At 37.6% G+C, this 13,435-nt stretch overlaps 1 protein-coding gene across 2 annotated transcripts in view; it reads left to right on the forward strand.

Moving 5' to 3' along the window:
- Positions 1–50: 50 nt before the first annotated feature.
- Positions 51–13,435, forward strand: part of LOC134531923 (DNA polymerase alpha catalytic subunit) — a 71,763-nt gene continuing 58,378 nt past the window's right edge. For both annotated transcript variants that reach the window (XM_063367965.1, XM_063367966.1), the window contains exons 1-4: positions 51–175; positions 4,919–5,116; positions 7,693–7,901; positions 10,184–10,317. In XM_063367965.1, coding sequence (XP_063224035.1) covers positions 160–175; positions 4,919–5,116; positions 7,693–7,901; positions 10,184–10,317 — 557 coding nt within the window. In that variant the 5' untranslated portion in view covers positions 51–159. The remainder of the gene's footprint in view (positions 176–4,918; positions 5,117–7,692; positions 7,902–10,183; positions 10,318–13,435) is intronic.

Consider the following 13,435-nt stretch of genomic DNA (forward strand, 5'->3'; position numbering starts at 1 on the left):
AATTTGTTTAACATGTTGGTTGTCCCGACTAAAGTGAATGTTCCCGCCAAACTAATGCGAATGGTTGGAAATTCTTTAAATGGCGAGGGTGTATTGTTAATACTGACATAGCCGAGAATCTGTTTTTTTTTTATATCTTAGAGCTTAGACGTCTGTGAAATGGAAACTGAAACAAGTAAGTTTATTTGTATGTGCCACAGAATAGTATCGTAGTGTACCTGCAACGTTAATTTTATATAAACAACTTCCCACTACAGCAGTGAATACATTAATAAATATAAAAAAAAATAAAAAAAAAATGCTAGCATAGGACGAGAGTCTTAAGAGGCTTACCCACGAAACGCTTAGTTTAATTTGCTCTGTCGAGAAACTTGCAATTTGGCTTCCGCTAGTGGCGACCAGGAGCGGACGCAGCTTCGAATCCTCAGGACGGGGTGGGGGGAAGGGAAGCGGATGACCGGACGGTATTGGAATACCTCCTTGAAGTTTTGAAAAGTAAGATCCCCTTAGACTAATTTAACGCATCTCTTGACGTCTTGAAAGTCTTCTTTCATAATTCCAGCCATTTTAAGTTACAGTGGTTATTCGAGGGGGGTGGGGAGGAGGAAGTGTAGGCCATGGCCCCCTTTGCCAATCCTTTAGAACCGCACATTGAGTATGGTTGGTCCGGGGGGGGGGGGGGGGGGGGGGGGGAGATGCTGCTATTAAGAATGGTTGGCGAGTGGATTTATTTGGATGAGTGATTTGCGATGAATATGAGGCAGTTCAAGACGGATAAGAAAATTGAGAGGATTGTTTGCCACAAGGCATGAGCTCACCAGCCACAGGCCATGCTATGTAAATCATAAGACTTAGTCTGGGAATGTATTTTTACTTTGTAGAAATATAATGTTTCTGCAGCATTCCGGATACGTGTCCGAAACTTTCATGCTGTTTGGGAGGGTGTCTGTTAGTTTTCTCCTGAATTCTCTCCCTCTCGTGCTCTGGATGCTGTTCCACTTGTGTACAGTGCAGTCCTCCCGAGCATTCACACTGCCCTATACTCTTTTCTGCAACAACACCACCAGGTGGTCGTATTCCACTGCATTCCAAAATTTTCAGCCCTCTCAGTTTATAAACTTTCCTCATGACCGTTCTTGTCTGTTGCCTTATCTTGCAAATACTGTATTCAGTAATACAGTCCAATTACTTTCACTTTTGATCAGCTTGTCTCTCCCCTTGCAGATGTGCCCCTTTGCCCTTCATTTAAAAACATATACAGTCATCCCCAAACATCCCCGTCCTATACATCACACTTTTTTCTTTATCCTTTATCAGGGCCAGAGGGTCTAGGTCTCTCCAGAGCACGTCAAAGTGACTTAACCTACCTATAATATCTTTTCCTTAATCTCACCCACTGCCTTCTTCTCCATTAAGAAATATCCCACCAATTTCTCCACCCTTCTGGTACATGCCATCGGGTGACACCGAAACAAATGCCTTCTCGAAGTTAATTTAGCATCGGTCTACCATCTTATTGAAAGTCCAGAAACCCAGCCGTCTGAGTTTAACGTGGATACTTCCTTCTCAAACCACGTTGCTTGCCATTATCCAACTCAGTCTGTCAACCTACGGCATACCTGTGAACCAACCTCCTCCATTTACTTCACACTAGATGACAGTCTGGTGGGCATATAATGTATAGGATTCCTTGAATTGTAGACATCACCACTGTGTCTATTCATAGCCCTGGTAACCTGCCCTCTTCTGTCATCCAAGCAAACAGCAGCCAGAGGTATTTGCACGCAGCCTTTTCCCTTATCTTTTAGAGTGCTGCTCCCAGTGCCATAGCGACCTCCCCACTTTCTTTACCACGTCCTCAAGCTGCGTTAGCCCAACCCCCTCCAGCAATCTCTCCACGTGTGCATCCTTTGCCATCATTTGCTTTCTTCCCAACCACTTGCCTCATGGTTACCCTACTCCCCTCTTCTCCTGCTCTTGACATGGAGCCTCTTAAGCTGGAGTCACAATGCTATGATAGGCCCGATACGCTCCGTAGCCAATGAAACCGAAGGTTGCAGGGACGTCAACATGACAAAATATGCACCCAGACGTACCGCTAAAAAAGGTTCTATTTCTGATTTTGTCTTGTTGCGCTGTACGGCGGAAGCCATATGGAAAATTTAAAAAAAAAATAAAAAAAATATTTACTTACTTGGTAAAACTTTATGATAAAAAATTAAATTTTGTTTTAAATTTGGGTACGCTTTCAAATTTGTAGTGTGCTTTCGTCTGTTTATGTAAATGTATATCATTGTGTTTACGTCCAAAGTTATTATTGTACCTAGCTCAAGATTTAATTTAAGAATGGATGAGTTCAGCAAAGAACTTTTAATCAATAAAGCTTAGGCTAATGGTATTTTGTATGACATTGGGTTGAAGGACTACATAAATAATCCAAAAAGGAAATATTCTATACTATTTTTAGCACATTCTATACTCATTTCATAAAGGTATTTGGCTTGGAAAGATTTGCTGACAGCCAAAATAGAGTATTGTGGTATTGTGACCCTACGCTATTAAATCTGTCGTGCTGGAATGCTGTACGACTTGTGTCATCCGTCGTACCTAGCATTGTGATTCCAGCTTTACACTCATACTTCAATGTTAATGAACTTTCTCTGATGATACTATTCTTGATGTGAGGGTGTGCTCTTCTTCAATAGGTCTTGAGTTCTTTGGGACAGTCCACCTGTTCCCTAGTCTTGTGATCCACTTAATATTTTCCCACCCCAAGTTGAACTGCCTTCTTAAATATGCTTCTAAGAATTTTTTACTAACCTCTCCTTACGTTTTTCCGCCCACTGTCACATTCCTAGCTCCGCACATCTCGGACACTGTAGTTGCAGGTGTCTACTGGTCGTGAAAGTCATGAAAAAGTCCCTAAATAAATAGTAATGATGCTAGAATTCATAAAATTGAACTTTCGAAAGTATTATGCTAACTTTCATTTCGGTTTATTCATCTCACTTTATTGTTGCACATTAAATGTTTATATTTGGAGACTGCTGCTTAAATTGTGTAGAAATTGTCTGTGAAAAAGTTTTGAGTTTTCTAATGTAAAAATTTGTACATTCCTGCCAATAGTATGTTACATCTGGTTTTGTAATAAGTCTAATTTTTGCTTATATTAAAAGTTTACATCTATCACCTCGTTCTATTTTGAACACTATTGGAAAATGGCCGTCATACAGTTTGTTGTGGTTTCGTCAATTTTACGAAAAACTTGGTGGTCCGTAAAGTCTGTTTACGGACGATAGTTTAACGTGACGTCATAACAAAACATTGATGAAATGATTGCATACTTTTATGAATAAAATTGAATCATTTTTATTGAATTATCACTATTTTGTATGGATACAAAGGAGGAGTGAAATGAAATCTACAATTTAATTGATAAATTTACTCTTATTTGCACTCATTAATTCAAATATGTTTATTACTTAAACGAAGAGATTATTTTAACTATAACTTTTATACATGTTTGCTATTTAACTTCTTCCAATCTGTGTTATTCTGTTAAGGATAGGACGATGATAGGAAAAGTAAGAAACGAATGGGAGTGTTTCAAGTTTAATGTGCCTCGAAAAAGTCAAATCGATGGTTGTTCCAATCGAGTGGAAGAGAGATAGATGCGGCGCAAGCGTACAATGAGCGTAATGGGACAATGTGCATAACGGGACACTTTTTCGTGCGTGCAGCCGGCATTCATCGATTTATTAGACATCACGTCAAAAAATTACCCTGCAATATGAAAAGGTCCTGAAATTGGTTCATCAGGTATTCGTAGACACCTGGGGTTGCAAATTCCCTCCGTTAATGTACAGCTCATGACTGCCTGTGCTGGCCATGCCAGCACCACATCCAGGGGCGTACCAGCTTCACCACCGCCCCACGTGTTTTGTTCTCCTTTGCCACTTCCCCCAGCCCTGGATCGACCAGTTACGGGATTTGCTTATGCCTCCCTGTTCACCCATCACGCTGGGCTTGCTCATTTCAGGGTGTCTACTGGGTCACGAAAGTCATGAAAAATTAAATAAATATCAATATTTTTTGTTGTCACAAAAAATGATCTGATCTTGTTTGAAACGTCTTGATTACTTTTAGGAAACAATTGGGTGATGTGGTGTTTAAAAATAAGAATGTAGTTTTTATTATATACAACTTAAAAAAAAAAATCTTAAAAAAAAATTATTCTGTCAAGGTGACAATAATGAAGCCAATGGAAAATATATGCTAATTTGCATCAGTTATACAACTTGTCAAGTTTACAAAGAGCAACACGACTGAAAATTAGTGACAAGATTATATAATGAACAGTGATTAAACCAAAATTACACCGCAAAGCATGTAAATACAACAAATGACACCGGAATGCAAGTTAATGAAGCATTTAACACCGAAGTGTATCAAAAAACATGAAATGAATCAGCAATTTGGCAAAAATGAACTCAAACTACAAAAAGTTTTATCTTTTAGTATAGTAAATTCATTGAATGTAATTTATTTAGCATGAACTTTGTACAAAAATGTAACAACTAAATGGATTGTAAAAAAAAATTACTATTGTGTTGTTTGATCATATCATTTAAAAACACCAAAAAAATTATTTTGGCACATATTTCAAACACACAAAAAGTTGCAGATATATTTTTATTTTTCTAATTATTTATGTTGTAGACATGCTTATTACAAATGATTTTATTGTTTGTGCATAATTTGTTGAATTTAATGAATAAAAATAATTCATTAAAATAAAAACAATAACCCTGAAATCTCCTGTTTTAATAATGAAATTAACTTAGTAATAAAACCATTATTTCTTGTCCCTGCTCAACATGTGAGAGTACCGAACGAGTGCTTATGTTTCCCTGCTCAGGTCCGGCGCCACGGGCGAAACGACAGAAGATGGACAGGCACGGGCGTGCGTCGGCGTTCGAGAAGCTCAAGAAGCTGAAAGGCAGCAAGCACAAGTACGAGATCTCCAACGTCGACAACGTGTACGAGGAAGTGGACGAGAGAGAGTACTCGGAGAAAGTGCTGGCTCGTCAAGATGACGATTGGATCGTGGATGATGGTGAGTGGGGAAAAAGCTCAGCAAGTCTTGTCTCGTAGAAAAGTAGTTTGTCTTTGATGTTGGTTGTAATTTTTGGTTCTGTCTAGCACTTGAAATTCATTTGTTATGAGTTCTCCAGTGGTACATTTTTTTACGTACATGTGGAATGCATATTTTTTGTTGTGAAAAATAATCTAGTGGGAATGTCACATGACACTGTCACTGATGTAAAAAAATTTTTTTTGCTTGAGTGGTTAAAGACATCAAATTATCTTAGGAAGAATATTTTATGGTTTTTAACTGCAAAATCTTTGAATGAGTTAAAAGATTGAGTCTTTTTATATCTTACAACATTCTACTATTGCTCAAATTTGGGCATGTGTTGTACACGGCACACAAATTAGGCAGTTGTTGAGTTAAGCCCACCGCACACGGTACAATATTTTCTACTAGTTTGCTTACTATAATGCTTACTGGTTTCTGTACTGTGTAGGCTACAAGCTGAAACACTAAGTGCGCTACAAGTTTCTGCTGCACACGATTCTAGCTGCCTTACTAGTTTTGTTAAGAGAATATTCTCCACAACTAATTTTTATTATGATAATTCACATTTTTTACTGCATACAAACAAGGCTCTTCTTTGTATGCATTTATTAAAATGAGGAGTTGGTCACTATTCGACTTCTTTCCGTCCATGTTTATCACGACATGCGCGCTTAAAAGTGTAAACAACCCCTCATGCTGTTTTCGTGAGTTCTGATTGGCCACTCCTTAAATATTGGAACACACCAAGCAACGAAAATAGGACGCAGTCTATTACGCAAAACCAGTAGCCCAGCTCGTACAGCTACTAGAATCCAGTTTGAATTCGAGTGAAGAAACTAGTAGTAAAGCCAGTACGACTCCTAGCTTACAATATTGTACCGTGTGCGGCGGGCTTTAGTTAAAGTTCTTCTTACTCGCTGGTCAGCTGGTATGATGTTTTTGACTCATTGTCATCTTTCCCATGTACTGAATTTTTTTGTGGATGGAGTTAAGGGAAGAGAAACTAAGGGCCCGGGGGGAAAATAATTTTGTCGGGCCCCCTCCCCATTACTTAATATACAATTTTTCCAAAACCCAAACAAAAAAAAGATCTTCATACTAAACGTTGCCGTAGCCATAAATAATTGTAAAGGTGATTCGTGAGTTTCAGATAACTGTAAGGTTCCCAGTAGATTTTATTAGCAATAGTAATAAAATTTTTGTCGTACTATGAATCTGGGCAAACACACGCATTGAAAAAATATTTAGGAATTAATTGGGCTTTCCCCCTGGTGGCTGGTGCCGAGACCTGGAGATTTCCCCTTCCCCCTTTCCGTTTGCTCCACTCCTCATTCTTTATTGCATATCCAGTTGTATTTTAACATTAAATATCAAAATAAAGAAAGGAATGGAATATGTTTGTGATGCAAAACTGATTAATAATTATCAATTTTTCTGTGTAACAAAAAACCCAGAATTTTGGCCATATTTGAAATTGTACAAGTCAAAAAATGGAAGAGATTAAAATAAAATAAAAGTTTCTCTAAGTATTTACTAGGGCTACCACCATACCAAATTTCAGACAAATCCGAGGTTGGGTTGGGACATTGGTTGATTTGACATGGAATGGCCCGACATGCTTATATTTATTAGATTATTACTAATGATTTTATTGTATAAGGGTATCTTGACTGTCAGTCAAAATGAGACTATTTGGTAAAATAATAAAAGTACTAAGAACTATTTTAGTTTCATATTTATTAAATAATAAATTATTTTTTATAAATAAATACAATGTTTAAATATATCTAATGTTTATTGAGAAATATGGTATTAACGTGTGTGAATATGCCTTTACTTAGCTGGGTTTTCAACAAAACACAACGTAATCCATTACAATGAGTTTCTAAGCTTGACATAACAAATGACATCAGTCCGTCATGTTGCCGCAAAGACTGGCAGATGACGCTTGCCAACTGTCTGTTATAAGTAAATACATAACAACATAGTGGTCTTATATTACAGACCGACAGCAATAGTTGCATAGCTTCGATAACAGTGCAAACTGTATCGTGCACAAGAAAATGTTATGGTCGTTGGAAATGTGTGTGGTTGAAATGTGTTGCTATTCGTATTTATGATATCTTGCAATGATAGATTGATGAGACAGGGAAATGATCTAGAGTAAGAATGTGGTGTCCCTGCTTCATAAAGAGATAAATGAAATTATTGTTATGGGTAATATATGTAGCGTATATGCATGACCAGAGACCCGGAAAATTCGGGGGTCAATGACCTCCAGGATAGACTCCAATATCCTCTACACACTCGGGCAAATGCCAACTGTTCATTGGCTGCTGACTTGTGAGTCGTCTCGACTGGGTGGCCTGTGATTCGACACTTCTATGAGTGAGGGTCTCTAATTGGCCCTCAGTCCACCAGATTAACAGTGAACCAATGACAGAAGCAGCACTAAGGTATAATTATTTGAATTTTAGCATAACACGAAATGAACCCGCAAATTTTCTGGGTCTCTATGCATGACATATTGACTGTGAGTCCTTCCAATACAGACGGCTGCGGGTACGTGGAGGACGGCCGGGACATCTTTGACGACGACCTGGATGACGAGAGCATCAGCTCCGCGTCAAAGAAGAAAGGAAGGGAGGGGAGGAGCAGCAACAAAGCTCGCGCTGGGAGCAAGATTGCGGACGACTCCGGGACGCCAGGAAACAAGTCGATCAGGAGCATGTTTGCGAACATGCCGATTAAGAAGAAGGAGGTGTGTAGTGCGTTCCACTTTCGAATTATTGTTTTCATTCAGAGTAAATAATACTTAGGTTGAAATAAGTGTTACACTCTCCAGACCTCGCAATTAGTCTAGAGTGCACATTCATGAACACTTGAAGGAATTAGTTGGGCACAAAAAAAAAATGTTTAGTGCCAAAAAAAATGTTACCGTGGGTGATTGATTGCTAAGTCTCTCAGACAAAAACTGATTTTAACTGTTTGTTATTGGTCGTTTTAGAAAATTCACAAGGCATCATGGCCACTTATCTTTCGATCATGAAAAAAAAAATACATGTAGGTAGCGAAAGTGGAAAAATGACATACTGTTCTCAAGAAAATTCTGTGTTTGCTTGCAACTTATAGTACAAGTGGAAAGACTCTGTCCTCAGAACAATGACGAAGTTACTCTGTTATGTTGTTGGTTGTTACCAATGACTGTGGCTAAAATTGCTAATCAAAAGTTCCGAAAATGCAAAAAGGCAGTTAAATATTGACGGTAGAGCCCTAACCGCAGACGCAAAATACTGTGCCTACATTTTTTGTTAAATCTGAGCCACCGCACAACACGTGACCTCGTGGTACCTTGTACAGACGCTGACTGACTCCATGGCCACCCTTCTCTTTGGAGAAGGACGGGTGCACATGTGACGTATTTTCTGACCAAACATAAAAATGCACACAAAAATATCAGCCAATACTGGCGCATGGCATCAGCATTCCACCCAAATAACGAATCTTTCCCACGCACAAGCAACCTCTGTATTTCAGGGCTTACGTAACTGGCAAACTATTGCATCAGCCATCTTTAAAACAATGAACCATATAAAAATATACAAAAGAAAATTACTTATACACACCTAAATCTTAAGCAACAAGTAAAAAAATATAAATAAAAACAACTTCCACAATAAAGTAAGCAAATAATTAGAGATGCCTGCAAACATAAAACATGATCATAAAACCTTTGGTACACACACAAATACAACTAAAAAATAACAAGCAGCTGTTAAAAAAACTCACCCAAGTACTGAATATGGTCTTAAAACATAATAAATCTTTAATAAACTCATTTGAAAAGTAAGTAGCGCTTGATTGTAAATGGGTTGAATACTAGTATGGATTTCAAGATACAGAAATAGAATAGCTTTCAAGAAAAAATGTAGAAACTATTTTTTTTGTTATTTTAATGTTAAATTAATCATATAAAATTATATCTTAGAATATTTTTGTTTAATTTACCAATGATTGACTATTTAGGAGCACCAAGTCACTCCCTAAATAGTTTAAAGCCCACTATAATATAAAAAGGCACCATTGTTTAAAACCTTTGTGAGTAATTATTGGCGGGAAAGTCCCGCGGTCACGGATCCTAATATGTGTCTTGTCGTAGGCCTTATGCTGTGAACGTATAGACTCCAGATACCGTATTTACCCGAAAATAATGCAACCCCAAACCTTTTGATAACGACTTATTTGAAAATCACAATTCAAGTACATAGCACTTGAAAATTATTTAAATTATTAAATTTATTGTATATTTACTAGACCCTTTCTGGTACCTCTTTAATCAGTAGGAGAATGAATTACATGGTCTCTTTAGAGACACCATGCCGCAGTAGGGAAAAGAATTGTTTTATGACTGCAGTTCAGAAGTGGCGCTGTTCAGAAAGCAAAGCACATAATGATGTATGATGGTCATCTGGGAAGAGGTGCCTTGCCAGCACCCACAGTGAAGAGAAGAGTGACTTAACTCCATTTGCACCCTCTCCTTCATCCTGCATCTCTCGTCCGTCACGCCTGTGCGGAGGTTCAGGAAACCCCGGACTGAAGTGGCATGAGCGATGCAGTTTACAGGCACGGCATGTAGTTTTTCCAACTAAGCCGTTTCCCAATTGATTTTAATGCGACCCCCACTTTTGGTTTCCGCAGTTTTTGGTAAAAATCATAGCATTATATTCAGGTAAGTACGGTATATCATAAACTGTTGGCCAAAACAGATATTGTAAACTTGACACACAAATGGTACTTCAACAGTATTTAAATTTTTAAAATGTAAATTAGTAATATGATGTGGGTTGTATTAAAATAATCTAGTCCTGCAGTATGAAACTCTGATTGCGTTAAACTAGGACAAAAAAAAAGCCACAGAGGATTTTACAACCTGGTTGGTGTTAAAGCTGTGTCTGCTGTGTGCTGTTGGAAAAGAAGTACGTAGGTAGTCCAGCGTTGGTCTGCCTCCGTGTTTAAGCCTCTGTGCGCGAACGTCTGCTGCAGGTGAAGCCCGTGAAGCTGGAGGATGACGACGTGCTAGGGGACATCATGCAGGAGCTGCAGGGCGGCAGAGTGGGTCCGGCCGAGGGCGGCGGGCCCCGCCAGTCGCCTCCGCGGAAACGGGAGCTCTCCCCGAGGTAACTATTGTCTTTGAATATACATACTGTATAGAAGTCGCCAGCCCAGGTTTAAAATTTATAATACGGTTTCGAGGTAGTTGGTTAATTCACCCGCCGCAATCGCCACCATCTCTAGGGGCATCGGCTTGCGGTGGTCCCTAGCGGACAAGTGTCGAACTCTTCAAAAAAACCCTCCCCCCCCTCCCGTCGAACAACCTCGAGCTGCAGTGAATGATGGGGTGGGGGGGTGCGGGGGAATGACAACGGGCGACAGTGATGCGCTCTAACATGTAAATAACAAACTGAGACGATACAGGGCGTTACGGCAGCGCACTACAGCGGTGAAGTTCCCAAGCTGCTCATCATACGCTTCTGAAAAATGTAGAGTAAATCCTATCCACTCGCGTCTTCTGTACAATATATATTTGCAAAGCTATTGTGGATGGGATGTCACCTGACACGAGCTTCTCTTTTTCAGCTTGGTATCACTTTTGAAAGTTCGAGATTTTCTGTTAATCTCTTTTTTTTTATTATTGTATAAATTATGTTGCGTTAAAGAGTAGACATTGTTTAATTTTGTGACGAAATAAAAATTTCTTATGTTTCACAAAAAAAGTATTTTTGTGATAAAAAATTGAAACTTTAAAAGGAATATTTTTAGAATCCGTAAAAGGGGTGTGTTTACTCAAATCATTAGGATCATGTTTTGTGCCAGTTTCGGTAATGTACCGTATTTTCTCGCATAATCGTCACAGTTTTTATTCTAAAATAAAAGTTTGAAAAGTAGGGGTGCAACGATTATGCGGGAAAAAAAAATTTGTTAGATAAAGTATTTATAAAAACAAAACCCATTCATGGAAAGTACGTTTATTTACAAAAGTATAAAAGAGCACGCCAAACCATTTAATAAATAAGTCATACAACAAAAACTTTTCTTCAACTTTAAATAGAAAAACAAAATCTGTGATCCAAATGCAAGCCGAACGAACGCGTAACTACCGTAGTAAACACCACGAGTGTGCGGGATATCAAATGTAGTTAACTCGGTACCGGATAAGAGTGCGCGTTGCATGCACTCGGCGAGATATCGATATTCGACTACGTGTGCACGCTCTATACGGGAAGCAACATAACCAAACAGTAATGATTGCAACATGCGCTGGCCACATTTTTGTGAGCGATACACCGTTGCGATGCAGACAAACAGATGAAGGTAATAACGTTTAAAAACTCTTTAAAAGAAAATTTACATTTTAGACAGCTTTGTATTTTCGTTATTTGAATAAGTACGCGGTAATTTCTGAATATATATTATATTTATACTTTAAAATACATAATTTTATATCGGAAAAGATACTACAATCGGTGAGATATCGATATTTGACTATGTGTGCACGCTCTATACAGGAAGCAACATCACCAAACAGTAATGATTGCAACGAGCGCTGGCTACATTTTGTAAGCGGTACACTGCGGCGACGCAGACGAACAATGAAGGTTATAACGTTTAAAAACACATCAGACAGGTTCGTATATCCGCAGTAATTTCTGAATAAATATATTTATACTTTAAAATACATTGTTTTATACGGAAAATATACCTACACAAAGCGTTCTGCATCTAATAGCGGGACCTAAAACATCATGCGACGTTTACACGAGAGGTTTATTTTATCCAAATATTGACGCCCTAAAATATGGGTGCGACGATTATGAGGGTGCAACGATTATGTGATAAAAGAGGGTAAACATGATCATATGTTGAGCATAAATAATTTTTCCATTTCTTTGAATCTTAATATTATTTGTACATAAATTATATAATATATGTAATTTTTAAGTAACCTAGTATTTAATTGTTTTTGATTAATTAATGTTTTGTAGGAGTGCCAAATTTACATTGGTTTTTCAAGTCTTTTATAATGAAACAAATGTGTTACGCATGTATTTATGTATAACGTACAATTAAACCCAGCTCCTTAACATTTTTGTGCCCAGGGAAAATTTTTTTTTGGGGTTCTTACAGTCACTAGAAGTAGAGTATTTTATGCTTATATGACTAGACAGTAATTTTTTTTTGAAAAAAAAAAGTTTTAGTAGATTAAAAACTTCCTTGAAATAATTTTTTTTAAAGATCATCTAAATATGGCCTGCGCAAATATTCACGTTTTCGGATAAGAATAAATACATATAATAAACTATTTGTATTAAATTCAACCTCAAATATTAACACTTCGAAATAAAAATTTTTGTTTGATTATGAATTCTTGACATAGTATACTTCATGAGATTGTCACTACAGTTTTTTTTAATAAAAAATATTTCATATATTTATATTAATGTAGCCAACTTAACTTAGCCAATCTTTCACTTGAGTGATAGTTGTCTAATTTTCCGAAGTTGTTACATGACGTGAAAAAGAAGTCTTTAGTGGGATTTTATTCTCATTCTTACTATTCAAATTCAATATTCATATTTGCAAAATAATTTGATATTTGTATTCGTATTTAGTTTGAATCAAAAAACTGATATTCGCACAGACTTAATGATAAAGAAAAGTTTGAGAAACTCTTGTTTCATCAAAACCCACATTAAATACAGTGGAACGTTTCTTTATTCTATGACCTTTCACTTTCTGTGAGAAGGGCTGTTGTTTCGAAGGTGTCAGCATTGGACTTAGCAAGCTTTACCTATCTTGAACCACCCAAGCTCAGAAATCAGTATTTCACATATACTCATTGTTAAAATTTTTGTTGAGGGAAAGTCGAGTTTAATTTAAATATTTATTTTTTTAAAAAAGAGATATATAGGAAAAATGATCCCTTTTAACCTACAAGTGCACACATTAATTCCATTTGTCGCCAAAACAAGTCTTAACATGCTGGCTGCGCATATGTATTTTAACGAGCTCTGAGGGAAGATCATTTTCGGCATGTCAGGTCCGTCACATGATGTAGGAGAGGAGAAGGTTGGTAGTGGTGATTCAGGAAGCCAATGCAAAGCTGTGAAAAGTGAGGGAAAGGCAACTAACTAGCTTGCCTTCTCTTTCTTTGATGGCTGGCAGTATCATTTGTTATTGTTTTTACGCCTATTGCCTTGGAGGTGGTTGAATGCAGGGGTGAATGGATGAACCAAC

This window comes from Bacillus rossius, chromosome 5 (assembly GCF_032445375.1).
Source record: "Bacillus rossius redtenbacheri isolate Brsri chromosome 5, Brsri_v3, whole genome shotgun sequence".
Taxonomy (NCBI): domain Eukaryota; kingdom Metazoa; phylum Arthropoda; class Insecta; order Phasmatodea; family Bacillidae; genus Bacillus; species Bacillus rossius.